This window comes from Hippocampus comes, unplaced genomic scaffold (genome assembly GCF_001891065.2).
Source record: "Hippocampus comes isolate QL1 unplaced genomic scaffold, H_comes_QL1_v1.1 scaffold64, whole genome shotgun sequence".
Taxonomy (NCBI): Eukaryota; Metazoa; Chordata; class Actinopteri; order Syngnathiformes; family Syngnathidae; genus Hippocampus; species Hippocampus comes.
In genome coordinates this window covers 210,900-227,013 of record NW_017842053.1, presented here as the reverse complement: position 1 = coordinate 227,013, position 16,114 = coordinate 210,900, and the positions used below count along the sequence as shown (strand labels likewise).

The 16,114-nt window shown below is 44.6% G+C and overlaps 1 protein-coding gene across 1 annotated transcript in view; it reads right to left on the bottom strand.

The window, feature by feature from the left end:
• Positions 1 to 9,794: 9,794 nt before the first annotated feature.
• Positions 9,795 to 16,114, bottom strand: part of ccar1 (cell division cycle and apoptosis regulator 1) — a 17,880-nt gene continuing 11,560 nt past the window's right edge. The window contains exons 18-26 of the mRNA XM_019859848.1: positions 13,255 to 13,446; positions 12,702 to 12,941; positions 12,489 to 12,621; positions 12,181 to 12,263; positions 11,886 to 12,029; positions 11,683 to 11,803; positions 11,420 to 11,602; positions 10,897 to 11,102; positions 9,795 to 10,499 (exon numbers count right to left, since the gene is read on the bottom strand). Of these exons, the coding sequence (XP_019715407.1) occupies positions 10,425 to 10,499; positions 10,897 to 11,102; positions 11,420 to 11,602; positions 11,683 to 11,803; positions 11,886 to 12,029; positions 12,181 to 12,263; positions 12,489 to 12,621; positions 12,702 to 12,941; positions 13,255 to 13,446 (1,377 nt within the window). The 3' untranslated portion in view covers positions 9,795 to 10,424. The remainder of the gene's footprint in view (positions 10,500 to 10,896; positions 11,103 to 11,419; positions 11,603 to 11,682; positions 11,804 to 11,885; positions 12,030 to 12,180; positions 12,264 to 12,488; positions 12,622 to 12,701; positions 12,942 to 13,254; positions 13,447 to 16,114) is intronic.

The window sequence follows — 16,114 nt, the reverse complement described above, 5'->3', positions numbered from 1 at the left end:
TGTTCTCCTGCACAAACTTGTGTCTCATTACATCTTACCTCCAAAATGAGAACCACATCTAACCTTTTGCCTATTAGATGATGCTTTTAGCTAAGGCCACAGATGGACGCGCACCTCGTATATCACACGCTCAAAAAGCTTTTTTGGCTTGACTTTTAAGCAGCGCTCGGACCTCTGGGAGGCCCCGGGTTCCATTCTGCCAGTTCGTATTAAGAGGCTGCATGCAACAGGATATTGAGCTTCCTCTGCACATGAAAAGAATACATTGGCGCGGCCAACGCACGATAACTGACTTCATCCCTCCAGAACGATGTTGAAAAGCTCAAAGTGAAGACACCGCGTGATTACATTCAATCTGGGGGGGGGAACAAAAACAACGCACAATGGGTTCAGTACAAAATCACTACAGGTTGAAAATTCAGGAAATTGCAACTGAGTCGGACTTGATTTTGTTGGGCATGTGTGAAAAATGACATTCATTGTTGAGTACAAGCCCCACAGCACATCAAGCAAAATGGCCGAACGTGGAAAAAAAAAAAATTACAAAGGAGCGCTGCACATGGACTGGGGTGCAAAAAAAAAAAAAAAAAAAAAAAAAATGGGGTGATTGTCAAGGAAGAAGCAGTTGTGCGGCGGGAATAAAGGAGATGGTTTGACAGTTATAATCCAATTTTCCTGCTTGGCCAGTTCATCACTTGCCCGTGATGAACGGACAACTTTTATGGGGGGTGGGAGGACTGGTTATGATTGGGTGGGATATGATTCTAAAAGATTTTTTTTTAGCTTTATACCTCCTTGATCAAAAGTGGATGCCCCCTCTTCAAGACAAAGCTGTCACTGCCGAGGAGGAGGATGGCCCCCTCCCTGTTGCCCCAACCCTCTGCATGCCCCTGCTTGTTGTAGCACCGCTATTCTTCTGTGGTTGGGGGAAAAAAACCACAAAGTTAAAAAGCCAAAGAAAAAGCAAAACACGTGTAAAGTTAATTCTTATCAGTGGTGCTGAAAGATTTTACACCAAGTAATACTTTATAAGATTTTGCTCTCGGTACTCTCCCCAAGTGTATTTAGCCTCAGAGTTCATCAAAGATGAGCTTTTATTTGTAAATACTATATTTACTAACATTGTGAGCCATTGTAACATGATGAACAGGTTGAACATCAATGTTGCCGTTCCATATAGTATAAAAAAATGTACTGAATGAAGTCAAATGTATTGCATATAACATTTGAAATCCATGACGAAAAAGTTAAATACAACTGAACTGAAGCGAATGTTTCGCATCCCACCACGCTGCTTTCAATGCCTAGTGAGCTCAAGTTTCATGTGGTACTTTTCCACAAATGTGACTTTAGAGGTTCCACTGTAATTATTTTTTTTTGGACTTGGTTATTTACTCTTGGAGAAGTTGATTTATATCTCGGTTACACATACACTAAACCACTCCCAACTCCAACAATTGTTGATTTCCTGCTTCGGGAAAAGTGTTGCTATTGTAAAAACTGTTAACAATCAAAAGTAGATCTATCCATTTTCACGGACTATGCGTTAGGAGGAAGTTGGTAGAACCATTTCCATTGTTTGATACTAATGCAGTCCAGATGAAAAACATGACAAATTCATGTTGTTGGACAATAGCGCTTGAGCCGCGTAACAAATTTGAGGTGTCTTTCTTCCGCAATGTTTAGTCTGCCGGTTGGAAGTGATTATCAAGAAGCAAAAGTTGATCCCACAGTTAGCATAATTACAGCAAATCCAGCACCCCCGGCCCGTCCATTTCCATACGCTAAGTAGTCTCAGGTGCTTGCGTGGGGCCGACGGCCTTGATGTGATCAAGGCGTATATTTGGAATGTGATCGGTGTGTCACAAACATCTGGTCCTGCGAGGAGAACTTGGCTCTGGGGATCCAACCAAAACACCCCAGAGGGCTTCCTCTTTAACACCGTGCCAGGAATGAATTTGACCCAAATCGTCAGGCAACACACGCGGCCTGCACTCTTACCATCCGCCCATTTGGTGCAGTTTAGTGACCTGCCAATATCTCTCCCGATTGAAATAAACGGACCTCCCAGTCATCCGTTCCACCCCCACTCCCTCAAAATGTTGTGATGTGTATTTTGATACAGTGCTGATAATTGAAGCATCTGCTCTCAGCTACCAGTAATCAGTATAGCTATCTTCTTTATTATTTTTTTAAATGTTATTTTATATATTTTGTCTTCTACTTTCTCCCTTTCATAATGTTGCTGCTGTATATTGGAATTTCTCCATTGTAAAAGCTCCATCATGTCAATTTATTGAGACCACAGTCACGTTTTGGGGTTTCATTCATTTGCTCTTTGACGCCTGACTGGACATGTTTTCTCCATTTTCCCTGCTAGTCTGTTATTACCATTTCCTCATTTCAGCACTTTGTCTCAGCCGCCGACATCAAAGGAAGTGTGTGTGTGTGTGTGTGTGTGTGTGTGTGTGTGCCCACCGTAAAGTGCGTCATTCAAGGCAACAAATCAACAGGCGTTTTGAAGTGAAATCAGAGAGTCAGATTCACTTAATTAGAGTGCGTAAGCCATAACTATGGATCACTAAAGTCTACCATTGAGTCACGTTGGTTTAATAGGTCACCAACATGCTTCCAGGGAGGACAGGAAGCAGGTTGGATTTTAAACCGAATGATGAGACAGAAAGAAAGATTTTTTTTGGGGGGGGGGGGTGTATGAAGGTGATGACTGAAGGTTGACACCCATGTCTTCATTCAGCGCATAGACAGACACACAAAGGCCTTGTAGACACGAACGGGACACAGTCATGTGCGAGATTGTCTGCCAGCTGCACTTGGGAGCCTCCAAATGTCACGTTTACACCAAGTCAAGCTACGCTGCACTCGGGAATGCTAAATTGTTCTGGGTTGCGTTGCCACAACAGGCTGAGCAGGCGGGAGGGACGTCCGCTATGTAAATAGTGTGACCAACGGTGTGAACAGGCTCATAAAACAAGATGCAGTTTGTGTTCTTACGATTGCATGCTCATTGTCACTCATTAAGTGACGACCAAAGACGTTCACAGCGGTAGCCCACAGAGGGGACAGTCAGCAATTTGTTATAAAATATTGAATATTAGGGATATGACTCAAAACTGGTCCCAATATATATATTTTTTTTCCTTTGTGGAGCAGTTTTGCTCATCAGTGATTTTATTTGAGCAGCAACTTTCTAATTCTGAAAAGCATTTTTTTTTTTTTTTGCAAATTAAGCCTAAGGACCTGAAGCAAGAGTTTAATTAACATATATACGACAATATAACAAATGAACAAGTTGTTTTCTTTTAATCTACACTTTTAAAAAAAATGTCTTAAATTCACATTGTCTGGAGCAACACATTTTTTGACTTCCAAAGATTTTCAGTGGAGCAATTTCAAACATAAATTTTAGTGCAATAATTGTATTTCTGAATGGGCAGACGCATGCCGCAATACAACTTCATTCATTTCCGGTTTCGGTCCTGCTTTTCATTTTGTATCATTTTCTCTCCAGGCACACAATTTCCTGCTATTTTGCCGTTCGAAGTTGGATATGCTCCACTTCAACGCGGTTACATCCAGACCTTTGTGAAAAGCGTATTCCTTCACCCAACTACTTAGTTCCGGCATTAAACGATGCCTGTACATTTTAGGTTCTTAGCCATGGAGGCGATGATTACTGACTGAATAGCGACTCCGCAACATGTTCAGCCTCACTAGGTAGTCAGCAGAAGCTTGTTGCTAGCTAGCTAGCTGATGCAGTGGAAATAGCGCCACGCTTGCCTTGACCTCAGACTACGAGCGCAGAGTTGATGCGAGCGCGTCCAGCCCAGCAAAGCTTTTTGGAACCGACGGTGGTCACTATTTAGGTTAATAGAGACACGCTCTTCGGGTGGTGCAATTTGTTTCTGGCAGTTTCCACTTCAAATGAATGGCTGCGCCTTCATCCAGATTCTTAGCAAAAGACGGCATAAGCGGTGGTAATCAGTTATGTAGCTTTCGGGCTAATCTGGATGTCCAAAATGAGGCTTTACGCATGCCGCAATACAACTTCATTCATTTCCGGTTTCGGTCCTGCTTTTCATTTTGTATCATTTTCTCTCCAGGCACACAATTTCCTGCTATTTTGCCGTTCGAAGTTGGATATGCTCCACTTCAACGCGGTTACATCCAGACCTTTGTGAAAAGCGTATTCCTTCACCCAACTACTTAGTTCCGGCATTAAACGATGCCTGTACATTTTAGGTTCTTAGCCATGGAGGCGATGATTACTGACTGAATAGCGACTCCGCAACATGTTCAGCCTCACTAGGTAGTCAGCAGAAGCTTGTTGCTAGCTAGCTAGCTGATGCAGTGGAAATAGCGCCACGCTTGCCTTGACCTCAGACTACGAGCGCAGAGTTGATGCGAGCGCGTCCAGCCCAGCAAAGCTTTTTGGAACCGACGGTGGTCACTATTTAGGTTAATAGAGACACGCTCTTCGGGTGGTGCAATTTGTTTCTGGCAGTTTCCACTTCAAATGAATGGCTGCGCCTTCATCCAGATTCTTAGCAAAAGACGGCATAAGCGGTGGTAATCAGTTATGTAGCTTTCGGGCTAATCTGGATGTCCAAAATGAGGCTTTATTTTTTTAGTGTTTACAGGTGCGACGACTCAAACACGGGTCCACTGAGCCGTAATGGGCGAGTGGCTTAAGCGCTCCCATGTGACGACTTTCTCGTGACTTTATGGAGCGCTGTAGGGAGGACCCTTAACAGCCCAAACACATCCCATCAAGATGCCTTCAAAATAAAAGCATGCAGTATAATAAGAGTCCTGTGATTGGTTGGTCAGAGCAAAACTTTTTTTTTTGCCAATTCAGAAAACACGTCTATTGGCACAAATTATACCTCCTGCATATTCAATGCAAGTATAATCAGGAACATTGTCCTTTTGCTAGTTTTTGCGTTTAAGATAGAGACGCGCTCTTCGGGTGGCGCAATTTGTTTCTGGCAGTTTCCACTTCAAATGAATGGTTGCGCCTTCATCCAGATTTTGAGGAAAATACGGCATAAGCGGTGGTAATCAGTTATGTAGCTTTCGGGCTAATCTGGATGTCCAAAATGAGGCTTCATTTTTTTAGTGTTTACAGGTGCGACGACTCAAACACGGGGCCACTGAGCCGTAATGGACGAGTGGCTTAAGCGGTCCCATGTGACGACTTTCTCGTGACTTTATGGAGCACTGCAGGGAGGACCCTTAATACCCCAAACACATCCCGTCAAGATGCCTTCAAAATAATAGCATGCGGTATAATAAGAGTCCTGTGATTGGTTGGTCAGAACAAAACTTTTTTTCTTTTTTTGCCAATTCGGAAAACACGTCTATCTGCACAAATTGTACCTCCTGCATATTCAATGCAAGTATAATCAGGAACATTGTCCTTTTGCTAGTTTTTGCGTTTAAGCCAAAACCAAATGGCTCAAATCAGTTTCAAACAGCTACTGAAGGTCGTCTTTGCAGGCTGCAATATCTCACCGAGCCCCAAATTAGGGATGCGGGCAGACTCTAGCTAAAGGGAACAGAATCCTTAATGGGCTTTGAAGACCTTCATGGTCATGTGACTAAAAAAAAGCACCGCATATGTGCTTCGTTAGTGAGGCGCGCTATAGACATAGCGACACAAAAATAGCACGGGCTGGAGTACCTGAACAAAATATGAATGTACGCAGGCAAGACGAGTGAGGACTAATGTGCTTCCTTTTTGCCAAGGTGACTACGTGCTTGCACTTAAGCTACACAGAGCGAGGAAGTGATGCATCCATGTCACAGGAAGCAGAAAAAGGGAAACAATACATTAAAGCTTGCAATCATGAGGGCCTGTTTGGACAATTGAGAAGGAATTCCATCCATTTTCGAGCACTTATCATCGGGGTCATGGATGGGTAACACGGGGAGAACATGCAAACTAAACTGAGCTTTGAACCCAGAACCCCGCTGAGCAAAGCAGATTTTCTCACCGCTAGCTCAGGAATAAACATTTGGTCCAACTTCCGACTCAACTGTCACGAGAACGTATATGCAAGCTTGTTTTGGCCCATGTTTGCATCCACTTTGCAAAAACACACTTCAGTTAGGGATGCAGCGGTGTACCGTTGCATTAACTTGCCAAGCGAAGGAAGCGTCTCATCATTCATAGATGATGACGACGACACAGCGCGGCCGGGGGGGAGGTTATCGTGGAGGGCAGGCAGGGGGTGGGGGGGGGGAATCGCTTCCTCGACAACACCGCTTTGCAGTGCCACTGCACAGGAAGTAAGTTTCTTGCGGTGAGGTCCTCGCTACGAACAGGGGCCCCTCTCTCTTGGTGCACTCAGCCATGAGGGACCCGCAAAAGGAGCCTCTTATGTATCAATTACCTGAAATACCAAACAGGCCCGAAGAGGGTGGTTGACTTGTTTGTTTGATTGTGGCGACCGAGGGAATTTCTGGCAAACCTCTCCCGGTGAACAAAGAGTGAGAAGGAGATTTATGGACGGCAAAGGATCCCTTGCGTGTTTTACAATTAAACACCATTCCGTGGTGATTTTTGTCCCCAACCACTAATGTGTGGACTTTCTTTTGGTTTTAATTGAAAAGATAAAGTTGGGATCTTGAGAGTTTTACAGATGAACATCGACCGGCGAATTTGCCTGTGTGGCTGAAGAGAGGACTAATTAACTGGGTAGGATAGTTCACAGTGAAAGGGGTCAAAGGGCGCACCGGAGACAAACCAGTTGGGACTGTGATACTGGATACGGCATCAAGCTTTTGGAGCAGTTTTTAAAGGTGATCTAGAAATGGTAGGGCGGTCATTTTAACAAGCAGCAATTTGCCAGAATGAGTTCATGAGGGTTTATTTCGAGAGAGATGTAAATATTGGGAAAAATGTGGGACCAAGTACAGAACCCTGCGGAACACCTTTGAGAAGCAGTAACGGGTCTACCTGTGAACATGAAAAGTAAAACTTGTCTTCTTAGAAGAGGAGACTCCAAATTCCGGGAAAAGGGGAGCTGCATTTAAGTGACAACATCAGTAGTTCATGGGTTCATTTTGATGTAGAAAAGTCAATTTTTCTTTAAACACGCTATTACACAGCGACCTGAGCGAGTATTATCAAGACGCAAACCTAGAATGAACACTTGATATGCTCAAGCTGCATTTCCACAGAATTGACTACACTGTCATTTTAGAAAATATCAGTCCAAAAAAAACATTTTTTAAAAAAGACACTTTGCCTTCATCCCTTTTCAGTGAAAAAAAAATCTTATGTATGCAGCCCTTAATTCAGACGCTGTACATAAACAAACGTGTTCTGTTCTGCCTCATGTGGCCCAAGATTAGTTTCCTATGTTGTCCAAATAGTGGGCGGGTTGACCTGAGACAATTGTGTGGGCTACTAAACACCCAAGTCCTGAGACAGAGTTGAAAAGGCAACACAGCGGGTTTTGTGTGAGGGATGGGGGGTCGGCTTTGTCATGGTAAGTACAACTCTGAACTTTTGACACGCACGTAGGTTGGGGGGGGGGGGGGGGGCTGATCATGAAAGAGAGTGATGAGGCAAAGTGCTGAGTGATGAGAATGGACATAAGGGAAGACGACACGAGGGTTTGAGGTTGAACCAACGCAGTGGCAGATGATATTAGCACGGCAACACTGACGCTTAATTCTGAGCAAAAAAAAAAAAAAAAAAAAAAAAAAAAAAACGAACTAAAAGTTGATCAGTTGTTTCCCCACTCCCTTTTCCTCCTCTTTTTTTTTTTTTTTTAAACTAACCTTGTCTGGTGAATGTGACCCCGCATTGAAATGAGCTGATTGTCAGCCTGCGAGACCACAAGGCCTTTGATATAAGGGCCCCCCCTACCCCACAAAGGGCTTCTGTTGCAGCCTGGGGTGCGGGCTTTACCTGGCCCGCTCGCTGCACCGGCCTTGAATTTCACACGTCGCATGCATACGCATTAAGCTCACAAGTGCAAACGCTCTGTGTGTTCCTCGGAGGGGAACAAATGAGGTTTGTTTGTCAACTACTCGGTGCTCAGCAGTAAGACAAAAGCAGTCACATAAGCAAAGGGCCGCGTGACAGATCCACATTGTTCTCAAGGAAATGACACAGACAAGCTGCAGGCGCTGCACAGAGATGCTTCCTGTGCCCTTTTAAACAAGGAATTTGCAGGCCGCTACATTCACACCATTCTACAGCAATGTGAGAGATTCAAATTGGAATGGGGGAACCTGCAGTCTGGGGGAGCGTTTGATGCGAGCCACCGTGCCATTTTCAAAGTAAAATCCAAGAGGAATCATTATGAAACGATTATTAATTTATCGCGTTGAAAAAAATTCTTCCCCAATGAATAACGAGTACAAATCAATTGAGAAAAAAAAAGTAAGAGTGAAAAAATTGGGATAATGTGGTTTCACAAGTGTGCGCACCCTTATAACTGAGAATGGAGCGTTTCTCAATGAACCAGTCACATTCAAACTTGTTAATTGTGAGTCGGCACACACCTGCCACCATTTTAGTGGCTCTGACCAAACCCAAATGAAGTTCAGATGTTCTAGTAGGCTTTTCCTGACACCTTAAAATAAGGCCGATATCGGTACTCGCCCATCCCTAATAGGTTAACCATTGTAAACCTCAACCGCAATAATAAGCTTCATGAGATGGGTCTAAAATCCAATTCTGCGATAGGGTTAGTCAAATTGAGCATTTTATTGTGTAGAGTGCAAGTATTGGGTCTTCGTTGCAGTTAACATTGTGGTAATTTATGGCAACGTATCAGAAGGCATAAATAGGAGCAAAAAGGTTCAAAAGTTAAAAAGAGATGCAACACTCCCACCCTGCTTTACGACAGTATGATTGATAGTCCCCAACCCAGTCGTGTCTGGCCACACCCGTAATCTTGTTCCTCCAAGCATGAGGATAATATTCCTGATAGATGGTGTGAAATCATCCCCGGAATGGCCCCCAGATAGTGACTGGGAGTTCCTGGCATGTTGCAGTTCAGTGATTTACAATGTTATAAAATGAAGTGCATTGCTTCTCAAAAAGCAAGCACACACACAAGTGTGAAAACAGTACAAACAGATTTTTGTGTTTTCACTCAAGGAGCCCTTGCAAGTGCTTGACTGGTTAAGAATGGATTCAGAGAGTGTACTGTCCAGTATACAGGTGATGACAGTAACAAAAGATGAAAGGAGTACGACATTTGACATAAAGCAGCCTTTAAAATTCATCTGGGTCTGGCTATACAATATTTTACCAGGCAGAAGTTTATCACATGGCTTATAAACTAAGCGCATAACGGTGCATTATAAATCGAAGTGTGTACAAACCTTATGACAGATTTCTTCAAGGGTGGGGTGGGGGTGGGGTTAAAAAGCAACCTCTTCATCATAAAGTGAACCAAGTATGACAGGCACTCACAATTGGTGGTTCGCTGCAGCAGTGGAAATCTTTCCAGGAGCCTGGAGGGAGATTGATGTCTCGCTGAAGGGCACATCATGAGAGGAATCGAGCGCCTGGGGCCTTTCAGTCACGGGTCACATTCTTAACCAGTTGATGCTCCGTGTTGAAGCTAAACTGTCAACAGATCTTCAAAATCAAATAGATGTTAGAAAGAAGAGGTCACACGCCATGTCACACTTTTAGCAAGTGCCTCCCTCTGCTGAAAAGAAGTGGTATTGCAAGGCATTCTTATTGAGGACATTTGTCGTCTGGCCAAAAACACCCCAGAAGGTGAAATCAACGCGGGAAAATACCGAAAACAAACAAAAAACTGTTTATTCAACAGTGGATGACATCTTATTTACAAGGCAAGTCAGGATGACCCTTGTTGAATCCAAAGTTATCGTCGTTTAAATATAATTCGTTAGAAATTCTCTTGCACATAAATTAGCTCGGCATTGCCTATTAGAAAAAAAACCTAAATCTCTTAATAGCACAACTATCACACAAACTGGCACAACAAACGGAAAAAAATAGAAAGTGAGCTCATAAACAAAGTATGGTAAAAAAACAAAAAAAAAACAAATATGTACACAGGTCAATAAAGGAACTAATTTATGACTAAACCCACAAAGGGAGTTGAGACAAGGTCCAAACAATAAAAATCGCTTTGTGAATATTTACAAGTGAAGACAATGAGTATTTTAGATCAGTTATTACAGCAGTCGAGAACCTTTTACCCACCATGGGCCATGCAAAATGTAGGGGGCGGGGGGTCTTTTCATGTCAACAATCAAACAGATTTGTGGACTTGACAAGTATTTGTGGATTTAAAGTTTTGGGAGCTTTTCCTATCAGTTCCTCTGAGGTTTTATCCGTTTTTAGCATTGCATGGCGGGCCGGTCATGTATATTGGCCCAAGGGTAGCATGTTCCCAACCGCTGATTTAAGAGGTGGCTGGTTCTTTGGCGCCATTCATTTGAAGCGGCACGCTTTTCTCCTTGTCATTTTCATCTTGATCCTGGCGGGGGAGAGAACAACAAATAAGATTGCATCCCGTTTTTGCACAAAATCAGTTTGGTGCTCGTTACAACAAGTCTTGTGATGAAGTATAAATATGTCACATGTTTGCAAGTTAATTTGCTATTCATATTTCAGGCAACTTCTAATTTGACACCATTAAATTTTCTAAATTAAATGCGTACATTTCACTTAGCCATGCTTTTTATTTATTGCAAGGTAAAATTACAAGGGATTGATTGTTGGTTCACAAAATGCCTGGAGTATGGAAGCATATCTTCCCAATCACTTCCAATTTACAAAGTGAAACTTTCCACCATCAGATTTCTACCAATTTTCAATTTCAAGACGAAATCTCGCTTAAAAGTCAACACACAACTGGCTTCTACGACCACTACCTTTCTCATCACCGCCGTCAGCCCTTTCACCGTATCTGTCAGAGCCTTGCAGGTCTTGGTGAGCTGCTCGTGGTAGATGCAAGTCTGCTCCTCGGCGTCCTTCAGTGTTTTTTCCGTTTGCCTCAGGGTGCTTGTCGTCTCATCCAGCTCCTTTGTCAAGCACCTGTTGTCTTGTTCCAGTTGCGCTTTCACCATGGCGTCTTCCTCTGGCGTGACAGTTGACGAGGACATTTCAAAACATACATAAAAGGCTTCTTTTCGTCTTATGTTTACAAATAATCGGAATGAGTCTAAGTTAGCGGTGATGCATCAAGTCAGTTTAATTAGCAGGTCACATAGTTCGACAATGTGCCAGTCCACCTATCGGAGCAGTCACGCAAACGAGAATGCGCATTGGGGTGGAACTGGGCTTCAGCGTGGGAAAGCTCAAATTGAGGCAAACCGTAGTCCAGCTGGAGGTCTGACGGAGAGTGTAGTTTGTGACATGTGTGACTAAAAAAAACCAAACGGCTCAAGTATTTACCCATCTTGGCGTCCTGCACCATGAGCTTGTGTTCGATCTCCTCGCGCGCCTTCTCGCTCTTCTCCAACTTCTGCATCAGGCTGCCAATGTCCACCATGGCGCCGTTGTACACGATCAGCGTGCTGGATTCGCTGGTTTCCGAGCGTGCAATCCACTTGGGAGCAGGGAGTAGATCTCTGTTGCCTGACGGGAAGAAGACGCGTTGAATATGGCACTTTATAACTTCGTAACTCTTGTGCGGTAAGCGTCGCGAACGCGCTCACCTAAGGGATTCTCCACTTGGACTTCAGTGGGGGAGAAATCGGGCTCGTCCTTTGGCCTGTCGGTTAGTTTTCGGTAATGGCACGACTCTCTCACGACCGGCTTGTTCAGCAGTTTCTTGATCTGAAAACGGCAACAAAAAAAGAGACATTAGGGGGACAGACTTGCGTGTGCGGCGGCCAAACAGAAATGTTTTTTGGCTCACCTGGGCACGCGAAAGGTGCAGTCCAAGCGTATACAAGATTTCCTCCAAGTCTTTCTCCAGTAGGTAGCCCCAGTGACTTTGATCAAAGTAAACAAACGCCATCAGTAGCTCCTTGTTGTGCGTGATCATCTGCTTCTTGTCCTGCTGGTTAAAAAAATATATATATTCTGCCTTTACTGCAACTGTCATTTCTACTTTATGGAAAATATCAAAAACAGCTGGTCACGCCTGGCTTTAAATAGTGAAAATTTTCCTTCCATACCCATTTAAAGCAGTGCAAAATGAAGCCGCCTACCTTGTCCTTTAAATTCTTGTCTTTTGGCGATTTGCGATCATCTTTGCGATCTCTTCTGTCCCTGTCGTCGTTGTCATCCTTGTCTAAAAAAAAAAAACAAAAAAAAAAAAAAACAAGAAATTGAAATGTGTAGAACTGAACATACTAAATGTGATGTCCGAAATTAAATTCAACAGGAAAAAAGCCTCAGAAAAAGTGGAAATGGAATCCATCACAAATTCAGAGTGGTGCATGATTTCTCATCATTGGCCAGAATTTTTGTGAATGAGACATGGCGGCGTGTCGATATGAAGAAAAAGCGCAATTACCATCGTCGTCGTCATCTTCATCTGCATCTTCGGCCTCCATCGGGTCGTACTCCTCTGCGTTGGCCGTGCTGCCGTCATCTTCGTTCTCGTCCTCGTCACGTGACTCCTCCTTTTTCACCACCTTGTCGTCGGTCTGCTCGCGCACACAAATCAAAGGCGTGTTGTTAAAAACAAAAAAATCCTTCATACGAGCGCCAGGTATTCGTGACGCACCTTCCTCCTCTCGACCTCGTCGTCCTCTCTTGATTTCTTCGCTGCTGGCTCGTCGCCGTCTTCCTCTTTCTCCTTCTTTATTTCCCTCTTTTCCAGCTCCTTCTTCTCGGCTTCTTTTTTGACCTTCTTCTCCTTTTCCTTCTTTTCATCCTTGACGGGGATGGCAGCGAGGGCTTTGTAAATGCGGTAACCGAAATCCCTCTGCAGCATCTCGTTGAACAGCTCGGCGAAGAGGGAAACCTGGAGGACAGGATTGCCGTGGGTCAACCATCGACAAACACGCTGCCTCTGATCGGCTAAAATTCGCAGAGGCGGCGGCCTGAGCCCTGCCGCGGACAGCGAAAAGTCATTAACGCCCACCCAAAAAGGTTTCCAATGAACCATATATGACCTGACTAAAACTCAACATGGTGCCTTACCACCAAGATGTCAGCAGATGGCGCCATTTTTTAAAAAAAACATTCTTTGGGCCGAGACAAAACAACCAACAGAAAAGGCAAATAAAAGGAATGTCCATGGGTTCACTATAAAGAGAATAGCTTGTCATTCTCACCTCAAAAGAGGTCTCCTTATTGTCCTCCAGCCTGTAGTCCAACAGTACACTGAGGGACATCACGCTGCAGTCAAACTTGCCGTTCTTGGCGGCCCAATTGGGGTGAACGAGGATGGTGGGCTCATCTGGGAGGATGTAGCGCCGTTCTCGGCGCTGGCGCTCGAGCTCCTCTTGCCTCTTCCTTTCCTCCTCCTACGAGAGAAGGGGGACGGCGTTTCGTCAGCGCAAACTTCTTATCGCGACTCAGCGCGGTTAAGCGGTGGAACGCCTCGGGTACCTCTTTGTCCTCCTCGGTGCGGAGCGGCTCTTCTTCCTCGGGCGGTTTGATTTCTGGCTTCTCGGGTTCCTTGGACTCCTCCAGCTGCTCCTCCACCTTCAGCTGCTTGGTGAGTCGGGCGATCAGCTGCGACTTTAAGCCCTTGGAGCTCAGAGCGCGACAGTCGAGCTCTTTGCGCAGGTCGTTGACCTGCAGGGGAGCGTTGCAAGAGGGAAAGTCAAAGAGGGGTACAAAAATTGACTTTACAAGCTTTAAGATATGCCGCCGACGCAAAACAAGAATCCCTTTTACCAAGTAACGTGGCGAGGCAATGTACCAGTCCACCTGTTACAGCAGTCACAAAAACAAGTGCGCCGAATGAGGTGAAACTGGGCTTCAATATAGCAAAGCTCAAAATGAGTGAAACCACGGTCCAGCTGGAAGTCTGACTCAGAGTGTAGCTTGCAAATACAAATTATCCGACCACGATATGATAGTATTTATTGATGTTTGAGACTATTTACAATCCATCCATCCATCCATTTTCTTATCCGCTTATCCTCACAAAGGTCACGAGGGGTGCTGGAGCCTATCCCAGCTGTCTTCGGGGATAGGGGACACCCTGAACAGGTTGCCAGCCAATCACAAGGCACACAGAGACGAACAATCATCCATGCTCACACTCACACCGAGGGACAATTTTGAGTGTTCAATCAGCCTGCCATGCATGTTTTTGGAATGTGGGAGGAAACCGGAGTACCCAGAGAAAACCCACGCAGGCCCGGGGAGAAAATGCAAACTCCACACAGGGAGGCCAGAGCTGGAATTGAACCCGGTACCTTTGCACTGTGAGGTCAACTCGCTAACCACTGGCCCACCCTACTATTTACAATCTCTAACCTTAATTATGTGTTTGACATTTTCGTGTCAATTACGGCTTTGTTTTTAGAGTCGTGGATTCAATGCATTTTAGGACTTTAAGATTTCACTCGAAGCCTGTATTTTAAAACCCCAGGGGGAAACTTTTTTTTCCTGAAGGAAAAGATAATCTGGTCATCATGAGATTGAAATGGATTCTAATAAACGTTCCTGAGATTCAAACAGCTTTAACTTTGCCCAAATTGACCCAAAATAACAGCATGCATTACTGCGACAGGTTTACTATTGTAACGCTACAGAAAATATATTTTTTTTTTCATTAGTATTTCAAATGAAAGGAATGACACCACAACATTACCTTCATTGATTTCGGATCAAGTTTGGTCCAGTGAGTAGGAGTGCAGACATCCTTTGATTCCTCACCGTCCTTCTCCTCTTCCTCCTTGAAAGACAGTCGTTGAGAGGGAGCGAGGGAGAAAGGAGGGACAGGACAAAGTTAGCACGCCATTCGTGATCCGAGTAAGCTTTCAAGTTGATCCGTGCAAGATCACAAATCCTCTCAACAAAAAGGGGGGGGAAAAAAAAAAAGTCTCGTTCTAGTGAGCTCAACTGTGCTTTATGTCCACTGCTACCGAGGGGCACACAGGGAAGCTCTCTAGCTCTTTAACAAACAGCTGCCAATCAATCTGTGGAACACACACACACACACACACACAAAAAAAAGATAAAAAAACAAAACAATGAGGTAATAGCTGTACCATCAGGAGAGTTTGTCTCCAAGAGCGAGGGTGAGGGCGGCCCTAACAACTACTGGCTTTGCCAATTATGGAGGATTTAGAGAACTACATGAGATGTTCATTCAACTGCCCTGGAAGCATCAAACTCTACATGTAGTCCAAATGAAAAAATAAAAATAGAGAAGCCAACAACGAGAACAGACAAGGAACACGACTTGGGGCAAGGCTCTTGTTTCCCAATCAAATTGGTGTGAGAAATCATATAAAAATAAGACATTTCTACAACAGACACATTACCGGCATGCAACTGACTCAACAGATTCCAGCAGTTATCCACTTCCGCATGCCAGCGTAAAAAAAAAGGGGGTGGGGGGTGGAAAAAACTATCACTGGTTGAAAATTTAGCAAATCATCCCAGATTAAGAGGACATCGTTTGGAATTGTCAGCAAAGAGCAGAAACAAATTAAAACGATTAGACCCAGATGAGCTGCAAATTAGACAAGCTGGAAGCTGCTTTACCAGTTGCAAAGGGGAGCGTACACAAACACAAGCTAGTCTCAACTGCTTCCACTGTGTGTGTCTGCTGGATGTGTGGGAAGGGGGGGGGGGTGCTGATGGATTGGGGGAGGGGGGGGGGGGGGTGCTGAGTGCTGATGTTGGGGTGGAGGAGAAGAGGAAGGGGGATAGTTGGAGGGGTAAAACAGAGGACGCCAAGGTGAGGTTGGCTGGAGTCGTAAACTCCGTGTCCGTGTGTTTTGCCTGTGGCGTGAGGTGCGCGTGTGTGTTTGTTTTGTGTGTGTCTTATTTTTGTAAGTCCTGTGCCTTCCTGTGAGAAGCGGAAATGAGAAGAGAAGGGATTAGCGGTTCAGTGCCTGTTCTCCATCCGCCTCCTTTCGCTCGGCCAACAGCTTCTCAGCCAGCTGCTCCCGGAGTCGCCGCGACAGCGCCTCCCACTCTGAGCGGGGAGGAAGACAATGCCAAAAAACC